At 35.2% G+C, this 16,401-nt stretch overlaps 2 protein-coding genes across 2 annotated transcripts; one reads left to right on the top strand and one right to left on the bottom strand.

The window, feature by feature from the left end:
* Positions 1–2,674: 2,674 nt before the first annotated feature.
* Positions 2,675–3,932, top strand: LOC106067789 (uncharacterized). Its single transcript, XM_013227058.2, has 2 exons — positions 2,675–3,277; positions 3,681–3,932. Exons 1-2 carry the CDS (start codon positions 2,675–2,677, stop codon positions 3,930–3,932), a joined length of 855 nt encoding a protein of 284 aa, XP_013082512.2.
* A 9,525-nt stretch (positions 3,933–13,457) lies between these two features.
* On the bottom strand, positions 13,458–14,714 carry LOC106064631 (uncharacterized). The gene is made up of 2 exons (XM_013223234.2): positions 14,112–14,714; positions 13,458–13,709 (listed from the first exon to the last, which is right to left on the bottom strand). Exons 1-2 carry the CDS (start codon positions 14,712–14,714, stop codon positions 13,458–13,460), a joined length of 855 nt encoding a protein of 284 aa, XP_013078688.2.
* Positions 14,715–16,401: the final 1,687 nt, after the last annotated feature.

The raw sequence follows: 16,401 nt of genomic DNA, 5'->3' as shown, positions 1-16,401 counted from the left end.
TCGGAGTTATATAAATAAAATGGAAATACTTTTTTTTTTGTGGTCTACGAATAGGTGGATCTATATGTAGATTTGTGTTTTATTAGCGGCCCCCGAAAGGGGAAAAGACGCTATTACTTTTATGTGGTCTGTCTGTCTGTTCGTCCGTCCAGTCTAGATCTCAAACACTAGAAAAGGTATTGAAAATCCGATATCATGATGTTTTAGATTATTCGAGGTTCTGACGCAACTGGGCGGTATCAATATTATCAATATTTTCAGAAAGAATATCAGAATAAAATTCTATTAAAGGCAAATGACAGAGACGAATGGAGAAAGAAGGTTGACAGATCTTGTATGGTGCCCAAACGGTCCCGCAGACCAAGGGATAGGTGAAAGTGAAGGTGATGTTAGATGTGAACCTGGCTTAACTGATTTCATATAATGATTCTAAAATATCATGATGTTGGAATTTCAATATCTTTTCTAGTTTACGAGATCTAAACGGGATGGACGGACGGACAGACAGGCATTCCCCACAAAACTAAAAGCGTCTTTTCCCCTATCGGAGGCCGCTAAAAAAGTTAGCAGTTCATAGTTTCTGACGGGGATAGGGTTGTAGTTGTTGATAGTTTGTAGTTCATAGTTTCTGACGGCGATAGGGTTGTAGTTGTTGATAGTTTGTAGTTCATAGTTTCTGACGGGGATAGGGTTCTAGTTGTTGATAGTTTGTAGTTCATAGTTTCTGACGGGGATATGGTTGTAGTTGTTGATAGTTTGTAGTTCATAGTTTCTGACGGGGATAGGGTTGTAGTTGTTGATAGTTTGTAGTTCATAGTTTCTGACGGGGATAGGGTTGTAGTTGTTGATAATTTGCAGTTCATAGTTTCTAATATTCATACTCTTTACGTGTCTGAGTGCACCACTTCGGGGGCCAATTATGAGTTTATGTTTCCACACAAACTGTCTTTGTAACCTTGTTTAGGCCTATAGAGAAACTAGTTACTGCCAGTTGATGAATCATTTGTTAGTGATGTTTCCAATTTAGTTGCCTTGTTTTGAGTGACTTTTCATATTTAGTGTTATCCCCAGGCTTATCTCTATTTTCCGCCCTGAAAAAATAAACCCAACTCTGAAAGGAATATAGGCAACTAGCTTATTTTCTTGGTTAACAAGTGTGTGTATTTGTTTGTTTGCCGGTCAGATCTTGAGAACTGTTAAAAGGTCAAAAGTTCTCGCTTTGCTTCGTTCTAATTACTCCTATGTATGAAATGAACTGCACAGGGGTCTCAAAAAGAAGCAATTTGTATTTGAAATGGGTATTCTGAAGCTAATTTTTCATTCGGGCCAATTCTGGAATTACAGGTAATAGAGAATAACATTATTGTTAACTTACCGCGCAATGGACACCCTTGACTGACTACTATTATTGACGGGACTGCTTGGTGGGAAATGGGGAGATCAGTCGGCAATAGTAGTTTCTTATTAGTCTTTTAATAAATCGTAGTAAAGTATAGTAAATAGTAGTTTCTTATTAGTCTTTTAATAAATAGTAGTAAAGTATAGTAAATAGTAGCTTCTTATTAGTATAGTATTAGTATAGTAGATAATAGCTTCTTCCACCTTCTCTCCCCCTTCTCTCCCCCCAACTGTTTCACAAAAGTTATTTGGATCATAGTGCACTGAGAATGCTATAAAGATGTGTCTTGCGCTAAACAAAAACAATAAATACAAATATCTCAATCGCAGAAATGTATTACAGTTAGTCTAGATCTAATAAGAAACTACTTACAGGAATGATTCAAAATAAATTTTGTAATGCAATTTCAATCAATATTAGAGAGAGGTTTTTTTTTAAAAGTATTTAAAAAAAATATTTAACTTGTTTAGACATTTGAAAAGTGAATCCCAAAAAATCGAGCCTATTTAGTTTCTTAGCTTGTTTTTAGTAAGCAGAAGAGCTTTGTTCTTTTAAGTTGTCTAAAGAGTGATCCTGTAAAATTTCTATATATATTTTGAAGTTGATATTTGGCATGGGTGGACAGACTATATGGGCATTCGGGCAAATGCCCAGTGGGCCGCTAGGGCAACAATTTGACTATCCTGTATTGAAATTGTGTTAAAGAAACTAATAATGTTTAGATCCGACCAGTGTCCACATTAAAAGACGTTCAACTTGAGTTGCTGAACTAGTCATTTGTTTATTTTGCGTCCGATAGGAAAAGAAAACACCATGGTAATAAAAAACAAAGGAAAGAAAACATTACTTTGAGACTTCCAAACCATGTATTACAACTTATCTCTTTGAAATCACGTGTCATACATCAAAGTGGCTTGGAGAAGTATTTGTTATCTTAAGTCTAACAATACACTCTCATTGCTGACCACTCCCCTACCTCCTTCATTCCTGCGCTTCCCGTCTTTTGTTCTCAGTCACAGGTGTCCGCTGCTTCTGAGACTCGTCACAGTTGACCAATCATTGCACTCGACTGGACATCTCATTATTATGACTTACCTACGCAACAGTCAACCAATAAAAAACAAGCTGTCCATTGCCTACTATAAAAGTAAGTTCCGAAATTCTTCTCACTTGTCAAATCCTTTGACTTGTTCTTGGAAGTTTTCACTTTTGAGTTCCAGTTTTTGTCGTTTTGAATTGATTTTGTCACCTAAAGATATTAAACATTCTACGAGAATGAGTTTGTTGTCTGAACTCAACAGTATCTCTCCACTTGTTAAGGAGTACGCTAAAGATGTGTTTCAGACCTTTGGATTAACCAAAGAAGAACTTCTGGAGCAGACTCGCTGTAACATTTACCTGGCTCACAAGAATACCGACACGTCAGTGAAGAAAGTTGTCAAGTTTTACAGACGATGCAAGAAAAGCAGCCAAAGATTTTACAATGAGGTTGCAATCGCTAAGAAGCTGAAACACCCAAACGTCATAATCTTCGAAGAAGCTGCCTCGTTCCCGAAACATCACGCCTTGATAATGCCGTACTGTGAACTTGGGGCTCTGTACAACATGATCGGGAAAGTTCCGATACACATCTCGGAGCATTACTTTCTGCAGACCTGCTCAGCGGTGAAGTATCTTCACGACAACTTCATTGTACATAGAGACATAAAGTTAGACAACATTCTAGTGGATGCCAATCAGAAGGTCTATCTGACAGACTTTGATATGTCTTGCACCGTGAGTTGGGAGAGTTCCATCGTTCACAATGCGGGTGGTACTACTGGCTACCGTGCACCGGAGATGGTGATGTCTCCTAAAGGATCCTACGACGGATATAAGGTAAGAAATCTATTTCTAGTTTCTAAAGTTATATAAATCATCCAACTTTGTTTGTCAAAACCAGTTTATCTTGAATAGAATTACATAGCCACAAAGATTCAGAATTTCATAATTATTCTTTAAATTTAATCAAATACTATATTTTGAAGCATATGACTTTTTAAAATTAGTCCTCAGGATAACTTTAAACAGTAACTATAAATTCATGTATAAAAGTCCTTTTTTATTACTAAAGGATTAAGAGATAGGTCTATTTTAAACATGAAAGTACAAATAAAAAAAAGCAAGTTTTTTCCACACACACCCTTTTTTTCTTTTCTTCACTGCATCCTAAAACGTCTTATTAATATTTATAAACACATTTAAGATTCACCGATCACTAAAACTCTAATCTTGTCAACAGCTGGACGTGTTTGCTCTTGGAGTCGTCCTGTTCTGTTTGATCTTTGAGAAAGATGTGGAAGATTTGGACGAGACATCAATGAGTTACCTTGATATGGTCAAGACTTACATCTGGACATTCCCTGTTCACTTCTACAAGAATGTCTTGGAGTGTATGCTGGAACCAGATCCTAAAGCAAGATGGGACATGCGTGGTTTGATAAAAGGTTTGGGACAAGCCTCTTGGTTGGCTGCAAGAGTCAGCAATTTGTAAGCTTTGGAGTATTCAATTGACTTTTTTGTTTGTTTTTTGTTTTTCGTTAACTAGTGATTTGTTTATCTTTTTATTTTCTGTTAGTTTTGTTCACCCAGTTTATCTGAGGTACCGGTAATTTTGTATTAATTGTAATTCTTTCTGCTGACTTGTACACTCACGTCTCTTTTTTATTTCTATTTGTTGAATCTTATAATTTTGTAGCCTTTTTAAAAATATCATGTCTTTTGATTTTCTAAACGTATGGATTTTTTTTCGATTGTTTACTCTTTTATATAATTTAGAATCTAATACAAAAAAATAATGACAAAAAAAAAAGAAAAAAGAAAAAGAATAAAAAAAAAAAAAGAAAAAAAAAAAAAAAGAAAAAAAAAAAAGAAAAAATAAATAAATAAAAAAAAAAAAAAAACAAAAACAAAAAAAAAAAATAAATAAATAAAAAAAATAAAAAAAAATTAGCTTAATGTATTTTTAAAAAACATTTTTTTTGCTTCTGTTCATCACTTTTTAAAAATTCATATCTTCAATGTTCTCCACTTTAGCCTGGTGTACAGTTTTAGTTGACACAATTTCTTGTCACATTTTAGTTTCTTGTCTATGACTTGAACATTTCTCTGTGTTTAGTTCAGTCGATGTCCATCTTTCGTTTTAGAAACTCTCTTTGATGTTCTTTGGATGTTACATTTAGTTCCCTGCTTCATTGTTACACCTGCATTGAACAGGGAGACTAACTACTGCTGTTGTTTACTTATTGTAACTTAAAGATTCATTGGAAATCATTGCCCTTTACTTTCACAAATATTTTCAATCTACCCGTCTCTGTTCCTAACATAATCATCATCATCTTCTTTCCTTTGCGTTACGGGTGGAACATAGGGCCTCAGTAAAAACACTCCACTCTCCACGGTCTCTTGCTAGTTTTTTTTTTAGTGGCTTCCCAGCTCTTTCCTGTCCTCTCGTCGTCATCTAGTACACGTTCTTTTTGGTCTTCCTCTGCATCTTGTGCCTGGGGTTCCACTCCAAGGTCTGTGTAGCTTTGTTGTTGGTATCTTTTCTAAGGGTGTTACCAATCCATCTCCACTTTCTCTCTAAGATCTACACCTCTATATTTCTATGTCCACCCATCTACCACAGTTTTTTTTTTTTTACATTATTAGATTCAGATAATTGAGTCTATGCGGACATGGCCAGGCTCACACCTAATGATTTGTTTATTAACATTTATTCTGAGCCTGGCTGGTGAAAATCTTTTTAATCAGGCCACAAAATGTGACGGTCTCAAGCCCGTGTAAACTGAGAGAGAAAAGATTTTTTTGTTGGGGGGGGGGGGTATTTCTGTTGTTTTTTTTAAAAATAGAAACATAGAGATTTTTTTAAAGGTACATGTATTAAATTTTGAAGTTATAATTAGAGTCTATTGCTGGATATGGGGATGTGGTGGTTGGGTGGTTAAGCGCTTGGCTTCCGAACTTAGAGTGTTGGGTTCGAATCCACCCAACTAAAATGGGTACCTGACGTTAATTGCTGAAAGTAAAGGCGGCTGGTCGTTGTGCTGTCCACAGGACTCCCTGCTCGTTAACCATTGGCCAAATCAACAGATGACCTTAAAATCATCTGCCCTATGGATCGCAAAGTCTGGAAAGGGAACTTTACTTTTAATTGCCGAGTACCGATGTCAATAAGATTGTGTCCGATACGTTGAACGGCGTGGCAAGGTCTACATCTATGTAGTTTGTTATGTTTGCTTTTTAAAAAAAATCCTTTAAATCAATTTTAAGTATGTATGTAGTATAATGTCTGCTTTTTTTTTTAATCCATTCAAGCAATTTTAAATTAATCATCAACGCCCTTCAATATATGATCTTGTCAGATTTCTTTTCTGTGACCACATTGGAAATAGAATGCAAGCAGGACAATAGACGACGTCGGTTGTCCGAGTCACGTGATCATTAATGTCACTTCTCGTACGCACACACATTGGCCCTTAGGTGTTTACAGGGTGTGACTATAATGTTTACATCCATCAAGCCATGTCATAGAGAGACAATGTGCGCTAACTTCAAGTAGTCCCTTCATCCCTTATTGATGCAGTTGTTTTTCTAGTTGTGATAACAATATTGTAAAAAGAAGAAAAAAAATCTAAGCTTTATTTTTTTTTACGGTAGTTGTATGTGTGAGAGGGTGAGTGAGGTCCAGAATTTATAAGCCTTTAAACTACATTCATTTTTTTACAAATGTTTTACTCGCTTTGCTGTATAAATGCTCAATTGTACAAAATATTAATTCAATTGCACCAGTACCCTTCATTAAAACAAGATTGTGTCCTTTACAACAAAAAGTTATACAAAAATAGAACATACACACCCAATCCATCGCTTACCTAATTACAGATTGTTATTTTGATTTTAAAGAACTCATCAAATGTAACGATTGATACATAATAATTAAGACATAATTTCAATACTATTGAGATATGCTATATAGGCCTATATTCTTTTTCTTTTATATTTTTCTAGAGAATTTTTAAAAGTACTTTTACACGTTAAATTGGAACTCAATATTTTTTAGTACAAATAAAAAGTGTAAAGTGTATGTATGTTCCTTATAGTAATCAACAGTATGGTCAATCTTAGTAAAACTTTGCACAAATATTTCTTGGAAAGTTGGAATATTATCGTTGCAGATGCAGTAGGATATACCACAATCGACCGCCATGATTCCTTAATTTAAAAATATGTTTTGTTTCATTTATATTGGCTTGATTTTTACTGTTATAATAATCATATTATATATATATTTCCGTTAGCTAAGAATAAAATTATGTTAGTTTTAACTCCTCCCATTTCTCTCCCTTCTTACTACAAAACGTAATCATGTCATGACGTTAAGGGCAGTTACTTAGAAGTGACCACGAAGTTATTTCCACTTAAAGACTTCACTCTATTTCTGTTACGTCTCTCAACTTTAAAAAAAAAATGAACGGAAAATCTTGCAGACTTGTTTCCACATCTTTTGCTTACTAACCAGGGGCGGAATGAATGTCAAAATCGGCCCGGGCTTTTCTAAATAATGCGGCCCACAAATTATTTTGTCATATGATGGACATCCATTTCTAGGTCTACCTGTCCTCAAAATCATTATGTTACGTTTGATATTGTATTGATATGAATGCATACAGTGAACTCTATATGTTTATATGAAATATAGGCCTTATGTTCCTTTTTAATCCCTGTGTATGTAGGCCCTAAAAGGGTGAAGCCTACTAGTAGCACTGTCTACCAATGAAGGCTATTACATTATTTCAGTAAATGTTAACTTAAAATAGTGTTACACTGTAGAGTCTGTGAAAGATATATGTTAAACACGACGCTCTATGGGCCTTTTTATAAGAGAATATTATAAAACCTTTAACAATTTGATGTGCGCCATAGTGGCATAGTAGCCCTACCGGCCCATTTGGGTACCGGCCCACCGGGCATTTGCCCAAATGCCCATATTGCCAGTCCGCCCATGTAACCAACCCATTCCAAAATAGTGTACTACATCAGGGTAACTGAATGATATTTGATCAAAATCAAACAAGTCCATCCCACTACTGACCTCTCTCCATTCTCACTCACGCCACCGTGCCATTAACAATGAAATGAGTCCAGTACGCCAGTAAGCTTACAACCTCTTTCTTTTCTATTAGCTTGAATGCCGGAACATACCAGATCGAAGTCACTAGCCAAAGAATAGTACTCCGATCGAGATTCTAACCAAAAGAATATTACCTCGAATGACAAACTATCTGAAGAATGGCCTCAGTTTGAGACCGCTGTGCAATTCATCTCTGACTATCTGAACCCTTCAACTAGTTAATAAGAGGGAGGCAAAAGTAAGAATAACTTTGAACATTTATTTTCTGATGTCCTCAATTAATGCAACTATGTGGTCATTGAATGGTCATTACGTCTGATGTTTGAATGAATGAATGTCAAAATGTACTAAATGGAATATGTTAGGCAATTTGAATGTGGTTGTTTATTATCATTATCATTATTATTATTATTATTATTATTATATCTGCGGTTTGGAGGAGTGTGGGGGGGGACTGCTGTGTGGGCGAAATTGCTCCGACCACAGCTAATGCTCAAGCATTCGTCTCACTTCTATGGCATGACCCATAGTCACTTTGTGATTGAAGGAGGCCATATTTGTGTGACTGAAGGAGGACATATTTGTGTGACTGAAGGAGGTCATATTTGTGTGACTGAAGGAGGCCATATTTGTGTGACTGAAGGACGTCATATTTGTGTGACTGAAGGAGGACATATTTGTGTGACTGAAGGAGGTCATATTTGTGTGACTGAAGGAGGACATATTTGTGTGACTGAAGGAGGCCATATTTGTGTGACTGAAGGAGGTCATATTTGTGTGACTGAAAGAGGCCATATTTGTGTGACTGAACGAGGTCATATTTGTGTGACTGAAGGAGGACATATTTGTGTGAATGAAGGAGGACATATTTGTGTGACTGAAGGAGGCCATATTTGTGTGACTGAAGGAGGTCATATTTGTGTGACTGAAGGAGGTAATATTTGTGTGACTGAAGGAGGCCATATTTGTGTGACTGAAGGAGGTCATATTTGTGTGACTGAAGGAGGCCATATTTGTGTGACTGAAGGAGGCCATATTTGTGTGACTGAAGGAGGCCATATTTGTGTGACTGAAGGAGGTCATATTTGTGTGACTGAAGGAGGTCATATTTGTGTGACTGAAGGAGGTCATATTTGTGTGACTGAAGGAGGCCATATTTGTGTGACTGAAGGAGGTCATATTTGTGTGACTGAAGGAGGCCATATTTGTGTGACTGAAGGAGGCCATATTTGTGTGACTGAAGGAGGTCATATTTGTGTGACTGAAGGAGGCCATATTTGTGTGACTGAAGGAGGTCATATTTGTGTGACTGAAGGAGGTCATATTTGTGTGACTGAAGGATGTCATATTTCTGTGATTGAAGGAGGTCATATTTCTGTGACTGAAGGAGATCATATTTCTGTGACTGAAGGAGGACATATTTCTGTGACTGAAATTGTGTTACAATAACTAAAAACTATATTACGACTACGGTATAAAGAAATGGCCGATATAATCGTACTCTTAATTTTTTTTCCGAATGAGTAAAAATGTTTCTTTAACATATTCCGGATGTTTCTTTCAGATTCTGAAGATTATAGCATTCTAGCCCGGAGATGGCAGCTATCATGGCCTCCGTTTCCTTAAAAGTTAATTAACAGCAGCCTCGCGAATTCATGGTCGGCTTATTGAAGCTCCTGCCTAATATATGCCTACTGAAACTCATTAATAAAAAGATTTAGGGTTGTTTTTTTTTGTAAACAAAAAAATATAATTATAATTTATATTATAATTGATAATAACAATATAACTTATTTCTTCTCTCTTAGAAGCAACAAATGCATCATCATTATTTTAGTGTTGAGACATTAATAATAATATCAAATTATTTCTTTCAAGACATCTAATAAAAACGTACAATTGTTTGTTTGTTTGTTGTTCGTTTTGTTGGGGGGGGGGGTGTATACCTTGTGGGCAAACGAAACATTGAGCGCAAAAAAAAACACAAAAAAAAAATACTTTCATCAAGATACCTCCGTCAACTTTCAACTAATCGACGCGTCTTAAACTAGTGTCATACATCAAAGTAGCAACAAAAAACGTATGCGTCTTAAACTAGTGTCATACATCAAAGTAGCAACAAAAAACGTATGCGTCTTAAACTAGTGTCATACATCAAAGAAGCTAACAAAAAACGTATGCGTCTTAAACTAGTGTCATACATCAAAGAAGCAACGAGCGCCTTATGTTATCTTAAGTCTTACAATGCACTCTGATTGCTGACCGCTTCCCTTCCTCTCCAAACTGAAGTGTGACATCTTTTGTTCTCAGTCATGCGTGTCCAATGCTTTCATTGTTCTCCGTGACTTCTGATGCCTGTCATAGTTGACCAATCAATGCAGTCAACTGGGTAGTACTTTGACTTATTTAAATATAGTTTTTGAATTTGAATTTTATTCTTTTTTTATTGTAACCTTATATATATATATATATATATATATATATATATATATATATAGTGATTATTATAAAAGTGTGAAAATATAGCCAATATTAATGAAACAAAACGTTTTTTAAATTCAGCAATCGTGGTGGTACATTTGAATACATCCTACTGCCTCTGCAATGATTTGGGTCATTCTAAGGAATATTTATGCAAAGTCCCATTAAGATTGGCCAAAATATGTTGACTTCTATAATGCATTTTTTATTTATTTATTAGAAATAGAGAGTTTCAATTTACTGTGTAAGTTTATTTAAAAAAAAAATAAATCTCTAAAAAAAAATAACTTAAAAAAAAAAAGACCGTATATAGCACATTTCAATAGCATTGCAATTTTGTCACCATTATTATGTTTCGATCGTTCTTAAAGCTAATAATGTCAATATATGACAATCAAGCGATTGCTTAGAAATCGTTTATCATTAACTATTTCTCCAGCCCTATTTGTCTTAAAGAACCTACGAATATATTCACACAATCTTGGTTTAATGAAGAGTATCGGGGCAATGGAATTATTATTTTTGTATAGTTGTACATTGCTACTGAACAGCGATTAAATCATTTTTAAAAATTAAATTTAGTTTCAAACCATTTAGGTGAAAATTATAAAATTATGGACCTCATTCACCTTCCCAGACTACCGTAAAAAGAATATATAACATTTAGCTTAGAGTTTGTTTTTTATTATAATAAGAAACAGTCGCACAACTATAGTAACAAATGCATCAAAGAAGGAAGTGGGGACCACTTCAAGTTAGCTCACATTGTCTCTCTATGACATGACTCAATGTAAACAGCCACAATTTGTAGACACCTAAGGGCCGATGTCGTGAAGGTAAGAGAGGCTTACAGCAACAATCACGTGACTATCTGCTTGCACTAACATTTACTATTTCCAATGTGGTCACAGAAAGAAAAGCTGACAAAATCATATGTTAAAGGGATAGAGTCGTTGGGAGAGCAAAGAAATCTCTATATATTTTAAAAATTTCATTTGCCTCCCACCGCGTGATCACCCACTAAGTGTTTTTTAAAAATTAAATTGAAATGGAAATCAAAAAAGTGCAGACGTGTAATAGTTTAGAAAAACAATATTGTCAAAATATTCCAGTATATACTTAAACAACTATTGTCAAAATATTCCAATGTATACTTAAACAACTATAGTCAAGATATTCCAGTGCATATTTAAACAACCATTGTCAAAATATTCAGTGCATATTTAAACAACCATTGTCAAAATATTCCAGTGCATATTTAAACAACCATTGTCAAAATATTCAGTGCATATTTAAACAACCATTTTCAAAATATTCCAGTGCATATTTAAACAACCATTGTCAAAATATTCCAGTGCATATTTAAACAACCATTGTCAAAATATTCCAGTGCATATTTAAACAACTATTGTCAAAATATTCCAGTGCATATTTAAACAACCATTTTCAAAATATTCTAGTGCATATTTAAAGTAACGTCGGAATATAAAATCCCGTAGTACATTGTTTTTTATTTATTTGAAACCAATTGAAATCACAGTTAACCCATAGCAGAAGGGCGGGTAAAATTAATACATTTGAAGGCTGGGATATATTATACTCTAAAAGGACTTAAAAGTTGAACTTAAAATTGATTTAAAGGATTTTTTTTAAAGCAAACATAACATACTACATAGATGTAGACCTTCCCACACCGTTCAACGTATCGGACACAATCTTATAGACATCGGTACTCGGCAATTAAAAGTAAAGTTCCCTTTCCAGACTTTGCGATCCATAGGGCAGATGATTTTAAGGTCATCTGTTGATTTGGCAATCGGTTACCGAGCAGGAAGTCATGTGGACACCACAGCGACCTACCGCCTTTACTTTCAGATACTTAAGTCAGGTACCCAGTTTAGTTGGGTGGATTCAGGAGCGGCCTAAAAATCCCGAAATTCAAAAATCCCAGATCAAGATTCAAAAACATGACCCCAGGTTTAGAATTTAAGAGCTTAACCACTCAATCATCGCGTCCTTATATACGGCAATAGACTCTAATTATAGCTTCAAAATTTAATACATGTACCTTTAAAAAAAAAATAATGTTTCTATTTAAAAAAATAGAAATACCCCTTTCCTCCCCCCAACCCAAAAAAAAATAATCTTTTCTCTCTCAGTTTACACGGGCTTGAGACCGTCACATTTTGTGGCCTGATTAAAAAGATTTTCACCAGCCAGGCTCAGAATAAATGTGAATAAAGAAATCATTAAGTGTGAGCCTGGCCATGTCTGCATAGACTCAATTATCTGAATCTAATAATGTAAAAAAAAAAAAAAACTGTGGTAGATGGGTGGACATAGAAATATAGAGGTGTAGATCTTAGAGAGAAAGTGGAGATGGATTGGTAACACCCTTAGAAAAGATACCAACAACAGAGCTGCACAGTCCTGGAACCCCCAGGGCACAAGATGCAGAGGAAGACCAAAAAGAACGTGTACTAGATGACGACGAGAGGACAGGAAAAAGCTGGGAAGCCATAAAAAAAAAACTAGCAAGAGACCGTGGAGAAAGGCGTGTTTTTACAGAGGCCCAATGTTCCACCAGGAACGCAAAGGAAAGAAGATGATGATGATTATGTTAGGAACAGAGACGGGTAGATTGAAAATATTTGTGAAAGTAAAGGGCAATGATTTCCAATGAATCTTTAAGTTACAATAAGTAAACAACAGCAGTAGTTAGTCTCCCTGTTCAATGCAGGTGTAACAATGAAGCAGGGAACTAAATGTAACATCCAAAGAACATCAAAGAGAGTTTCTAAAACGAAAGATGGACATCGACTGAACTAAACACAGAGAAATGTTCAAGTCATAGACAAGAAACTAAAATGTGACAAGAAATTGTGTCAACTAAAACTGTACACCAGGCTAAAGTGGAGAACATTGAAGATATGAATTTTTAAAAAGTGATGAACAGAAGCAAAAAAAATGTTTTTTAAAAATACATTAAGCTAATTTTTTTTTATTTTTTTTATTTATTTATTTTTTCTTTTTTTTTTTTCTTTTTCTTTTTTTTTCTTTTTTTTTTTTTATTCTTTTTCTTTTTTCTTTTTTTTTTGTCATTATTTTTTTGTATTAGATTCTAAATTATATAAAAGAGTAAACAATCGAAAAAAAATCCATACGTTTAGAAAATCAAAAGACATGATATTTTTAAAAAGGCTACAAAATTATAAGATTCAACAAATAGAAATAAAAAAGAGACGTGAGTGTACAAGTCAGCAGAAAGAATTACAATTAATACAAAATTACCGGTACCTCAGATAAACTGGGTGAACAAAACTAACAGAAAATAAAAAGATAAACAAATCACTAGTTAACGAAAAACAAAAAACAAACAAAAAAGTCAATTGAATACTCCAAAGCTTACAAATTGCTGACTCTTGCAGCCAACCAAGAGGCTTGTCCCAAACCTTTTATCAAACCACGCATGTCCCATCTTGCTTTAGGATCTGGTTCCAGCATACACTCCAAGACATTCTTGTAGAAGTGAACAGGGAATGTCCAGATGTAAGTCTTGACCATATCAAGGTAACTCATTGATGTCTCGTCCAAATCTTCCACATCTTTCTCAAAGATCAAACAGAACAGGACGACTCCAAGAGCAAACACGTCCAGCTGTTGACAAGATTAGAGTTTTAGTGATCGGTGAATCTTAAATGTGTTTATAAATATTAATAAGACGTTTTAGGATGCAGTGAAGAAAAGAAAAAAAGGGTGTGTGTGGAAAAAACTTGCTTTTTTTATTTGTACTTTCATGTTTAAAATAGACCTATCTCTTAATCCTTTAGTAATAAAAAAGGACTTTTATACATGAATTTATAGTTACTGTTTAAAGTTATCCTGAGGACTAATTTTAAAAAGTCATATGCTTCAAAATATAGTATTTGATTAAATTTAAAGAATAATTATGAAATTCTGAATCTTTGTGGCTATGTAATTCTATTCAAGATAAACTGGTTTTGACAAACAAAGTTGGATGATTTATATAACTTTAGAAACTAGAAATAGATTTCTTACCTTATATCCGTCGTAGGATCCTTTAGGAGACATCACCATCTCCGGTGCACGGTAGCCAGTAGTACCACCCGCATTGTGAACGATGGAACTCTCCCAACTCACGGTGCAAGACATATCAAAGTCTGTCAGATAGACCTTCTGATTGGCATCCACTAGAATGTTGTCTAACTTTATGTCTCTATGTACAATGAAGTTGTCGTGAAGATACTTCACCGCTGAGCAGGTCTGCAGAAAGTAATGCTCCGAGATGTGTATCGGAACTTTCCCGATCATGTTGTACAGAGCCCCAAGTTCACAGTACGGCATTATCAAGGCGTGATGTTTCGGGAACGAGGCAGCTTCTTCGAAGATTATGACGTTTGGGTGTTTCAGCTTCTTAGCGATTGCAACCTCATTGTAAAATCTTTGGCTGCTTTTCTTGCATCGTCTGTAAAACTTGACAACTTTCTTCACTGACGTGTCGGTATTCTTGTGAGCCAGGTAAATGTTACAGCGAGTCTGCTCCAGAAGTTCTTCTTTGGTTAATCCAAAGGTCTGAAACACATCTTTAGCGTACTCCTTAACAAGTGGAGAGATACTGTTGAGTTCAGACAACAAACTCATTCTCGTAGAATGTTTAATATCTTTAGGTGACAAAATCAATTCAAAACGACAAAAACTGGAACTCAAAAGTGAAAACTTCCAAGAACAAGTCAAAGGATTTGACAAGTGAGAAGAATTTCGGAACTTACTTTTATAGTAGGCAATGGACAGCTTGTTTTTTATTGGTTGACTGTTGCGTAGGTAAGTCATAATAATGAGATGTCCAGTCGAGTGCAATGATTGGTCAACTGTGACGAGTCTCAGAAGCAGCGGACACCAGTGACTGAGAACAAAAGACGTGAAGCGCAGGAATGAAGGAGGTAGGGGAGCGGTCAGCAATTAGAGTGTATTGTTGGACTTAAGATAACAAATACTTCTCCAAGCCACTTTGATGTATGACACGTGATTTCAAAGAGATAAGTTGTAATACATGGTTTGGAAGTCTCAAAGTAATGTTTTCTTTCCTTTGTTTTTTATTACCATGGTGTTTTCTTTTCTTATCGGACGCAAAATAAACAAATGACTCGAAAGTTCATCAACTGAAATAGAATGTTTTTTTATGTGGACACTGGTTGAATCTACATATTATAAGTTGTTTTAGAAAAAAAAAATCTCAGTACAGTACAGTCAAAATGTTGGGAGTAGTAGCCTAGTAGGCAAAGCCGGTCCTAACAATTGCGGGGCCCTATGCGGAACCCAGTCAGAATAGGGATAAGCATGTCAAAATTAAAATTTTTATTAGAAAATACATTCGTCATTGCAATAAATGTTTTATTAAAAAGGATTGGCACTCCGAAATGACAATGTTTGTCTTTCAGATTTTTATGAGTTTTCAGAAGATTTCAATAACTTCAGGAGAATTCCAGAAGATGCTGGAAAATAAGGAGACCGAGGAAACCCTATTATTTACATATAAGTTAAAATGGTTTAATTTAATAATTTACATATAGAATTAGCGCGGGGCCTATGAAAGTGTTTGGGGGGGGAGGGGAGCCCACTGCTGCCGCATAGGTTGCAGTGGTCTAAGGCCCGCCCTGGTAGTAGGTCGGTAGATTTTCCCCCGCACACGCATAAATATTTAAACTTTCACATAAACTGTCTTTGTAACCTTGTTTTTTTTTTTTACGGAAATGTTTTTTTTTTTTCTTGATGCTTTGAATAAGAGATTGACTCTACGAAATTATTAGATCAATTAGACATTCATTATAAGACATCAGTTAGGCCAGGTTCATATCTAACTTCACCTTCACTTTCACCTATCCGTTGGGGCACCATACAAGATCTGTCAACCTTCTTTCTCCATTCCTCTGTGTCATTTGTCTTTGATAGAATTTCATTCTGATGTTCTTTCTGAAAATATTGAAACCTGCCATTTTACCTGCCTGGGTGGACCACTTCGGAGGCCGATTTTAACTTTGTGTTCCCACACAAACTGTCTTTGTAACCTTGTTATTTATTGTTTTTGTTTAGCACAACTAGCATATTTATTGTATTCTCAGTGCAATCACTTTTGGGGAATAGTTGGGGGGAGTGGGGAGAGGAGGGGAGTACCTGAGAGAAGATTTCTGTTTTGGCTTTTCAAAAGAAATTAAAAAAAAAAGAAAGTGCTCTGAAGTCTGAACTCGAACTTGAGCCTCCATGATGGAGAGCCGACGTGTTTGCCACTGAGCTATTCAAGCACTTATAAAAATAAAAGTTTTTGTAATTA

Source organism: Biomphalaria glabrata, chromosome 5 (assembly GCF_947242115.1).
Source record: "Biomphalaria glabrata chromosome 5, xgBioGlab47.1, whole genome shotgun sequence".
NCBI lineage: Eukaryota > Metazoa > Mollusca > Gastropoda > Planorbidae > Biomphalaria > Biomphalaria glabrata.
Note: the sequence above shows the minus strand (reverse complement) of the source record. Positions and strands in the feature narration are given on the sequence as shown.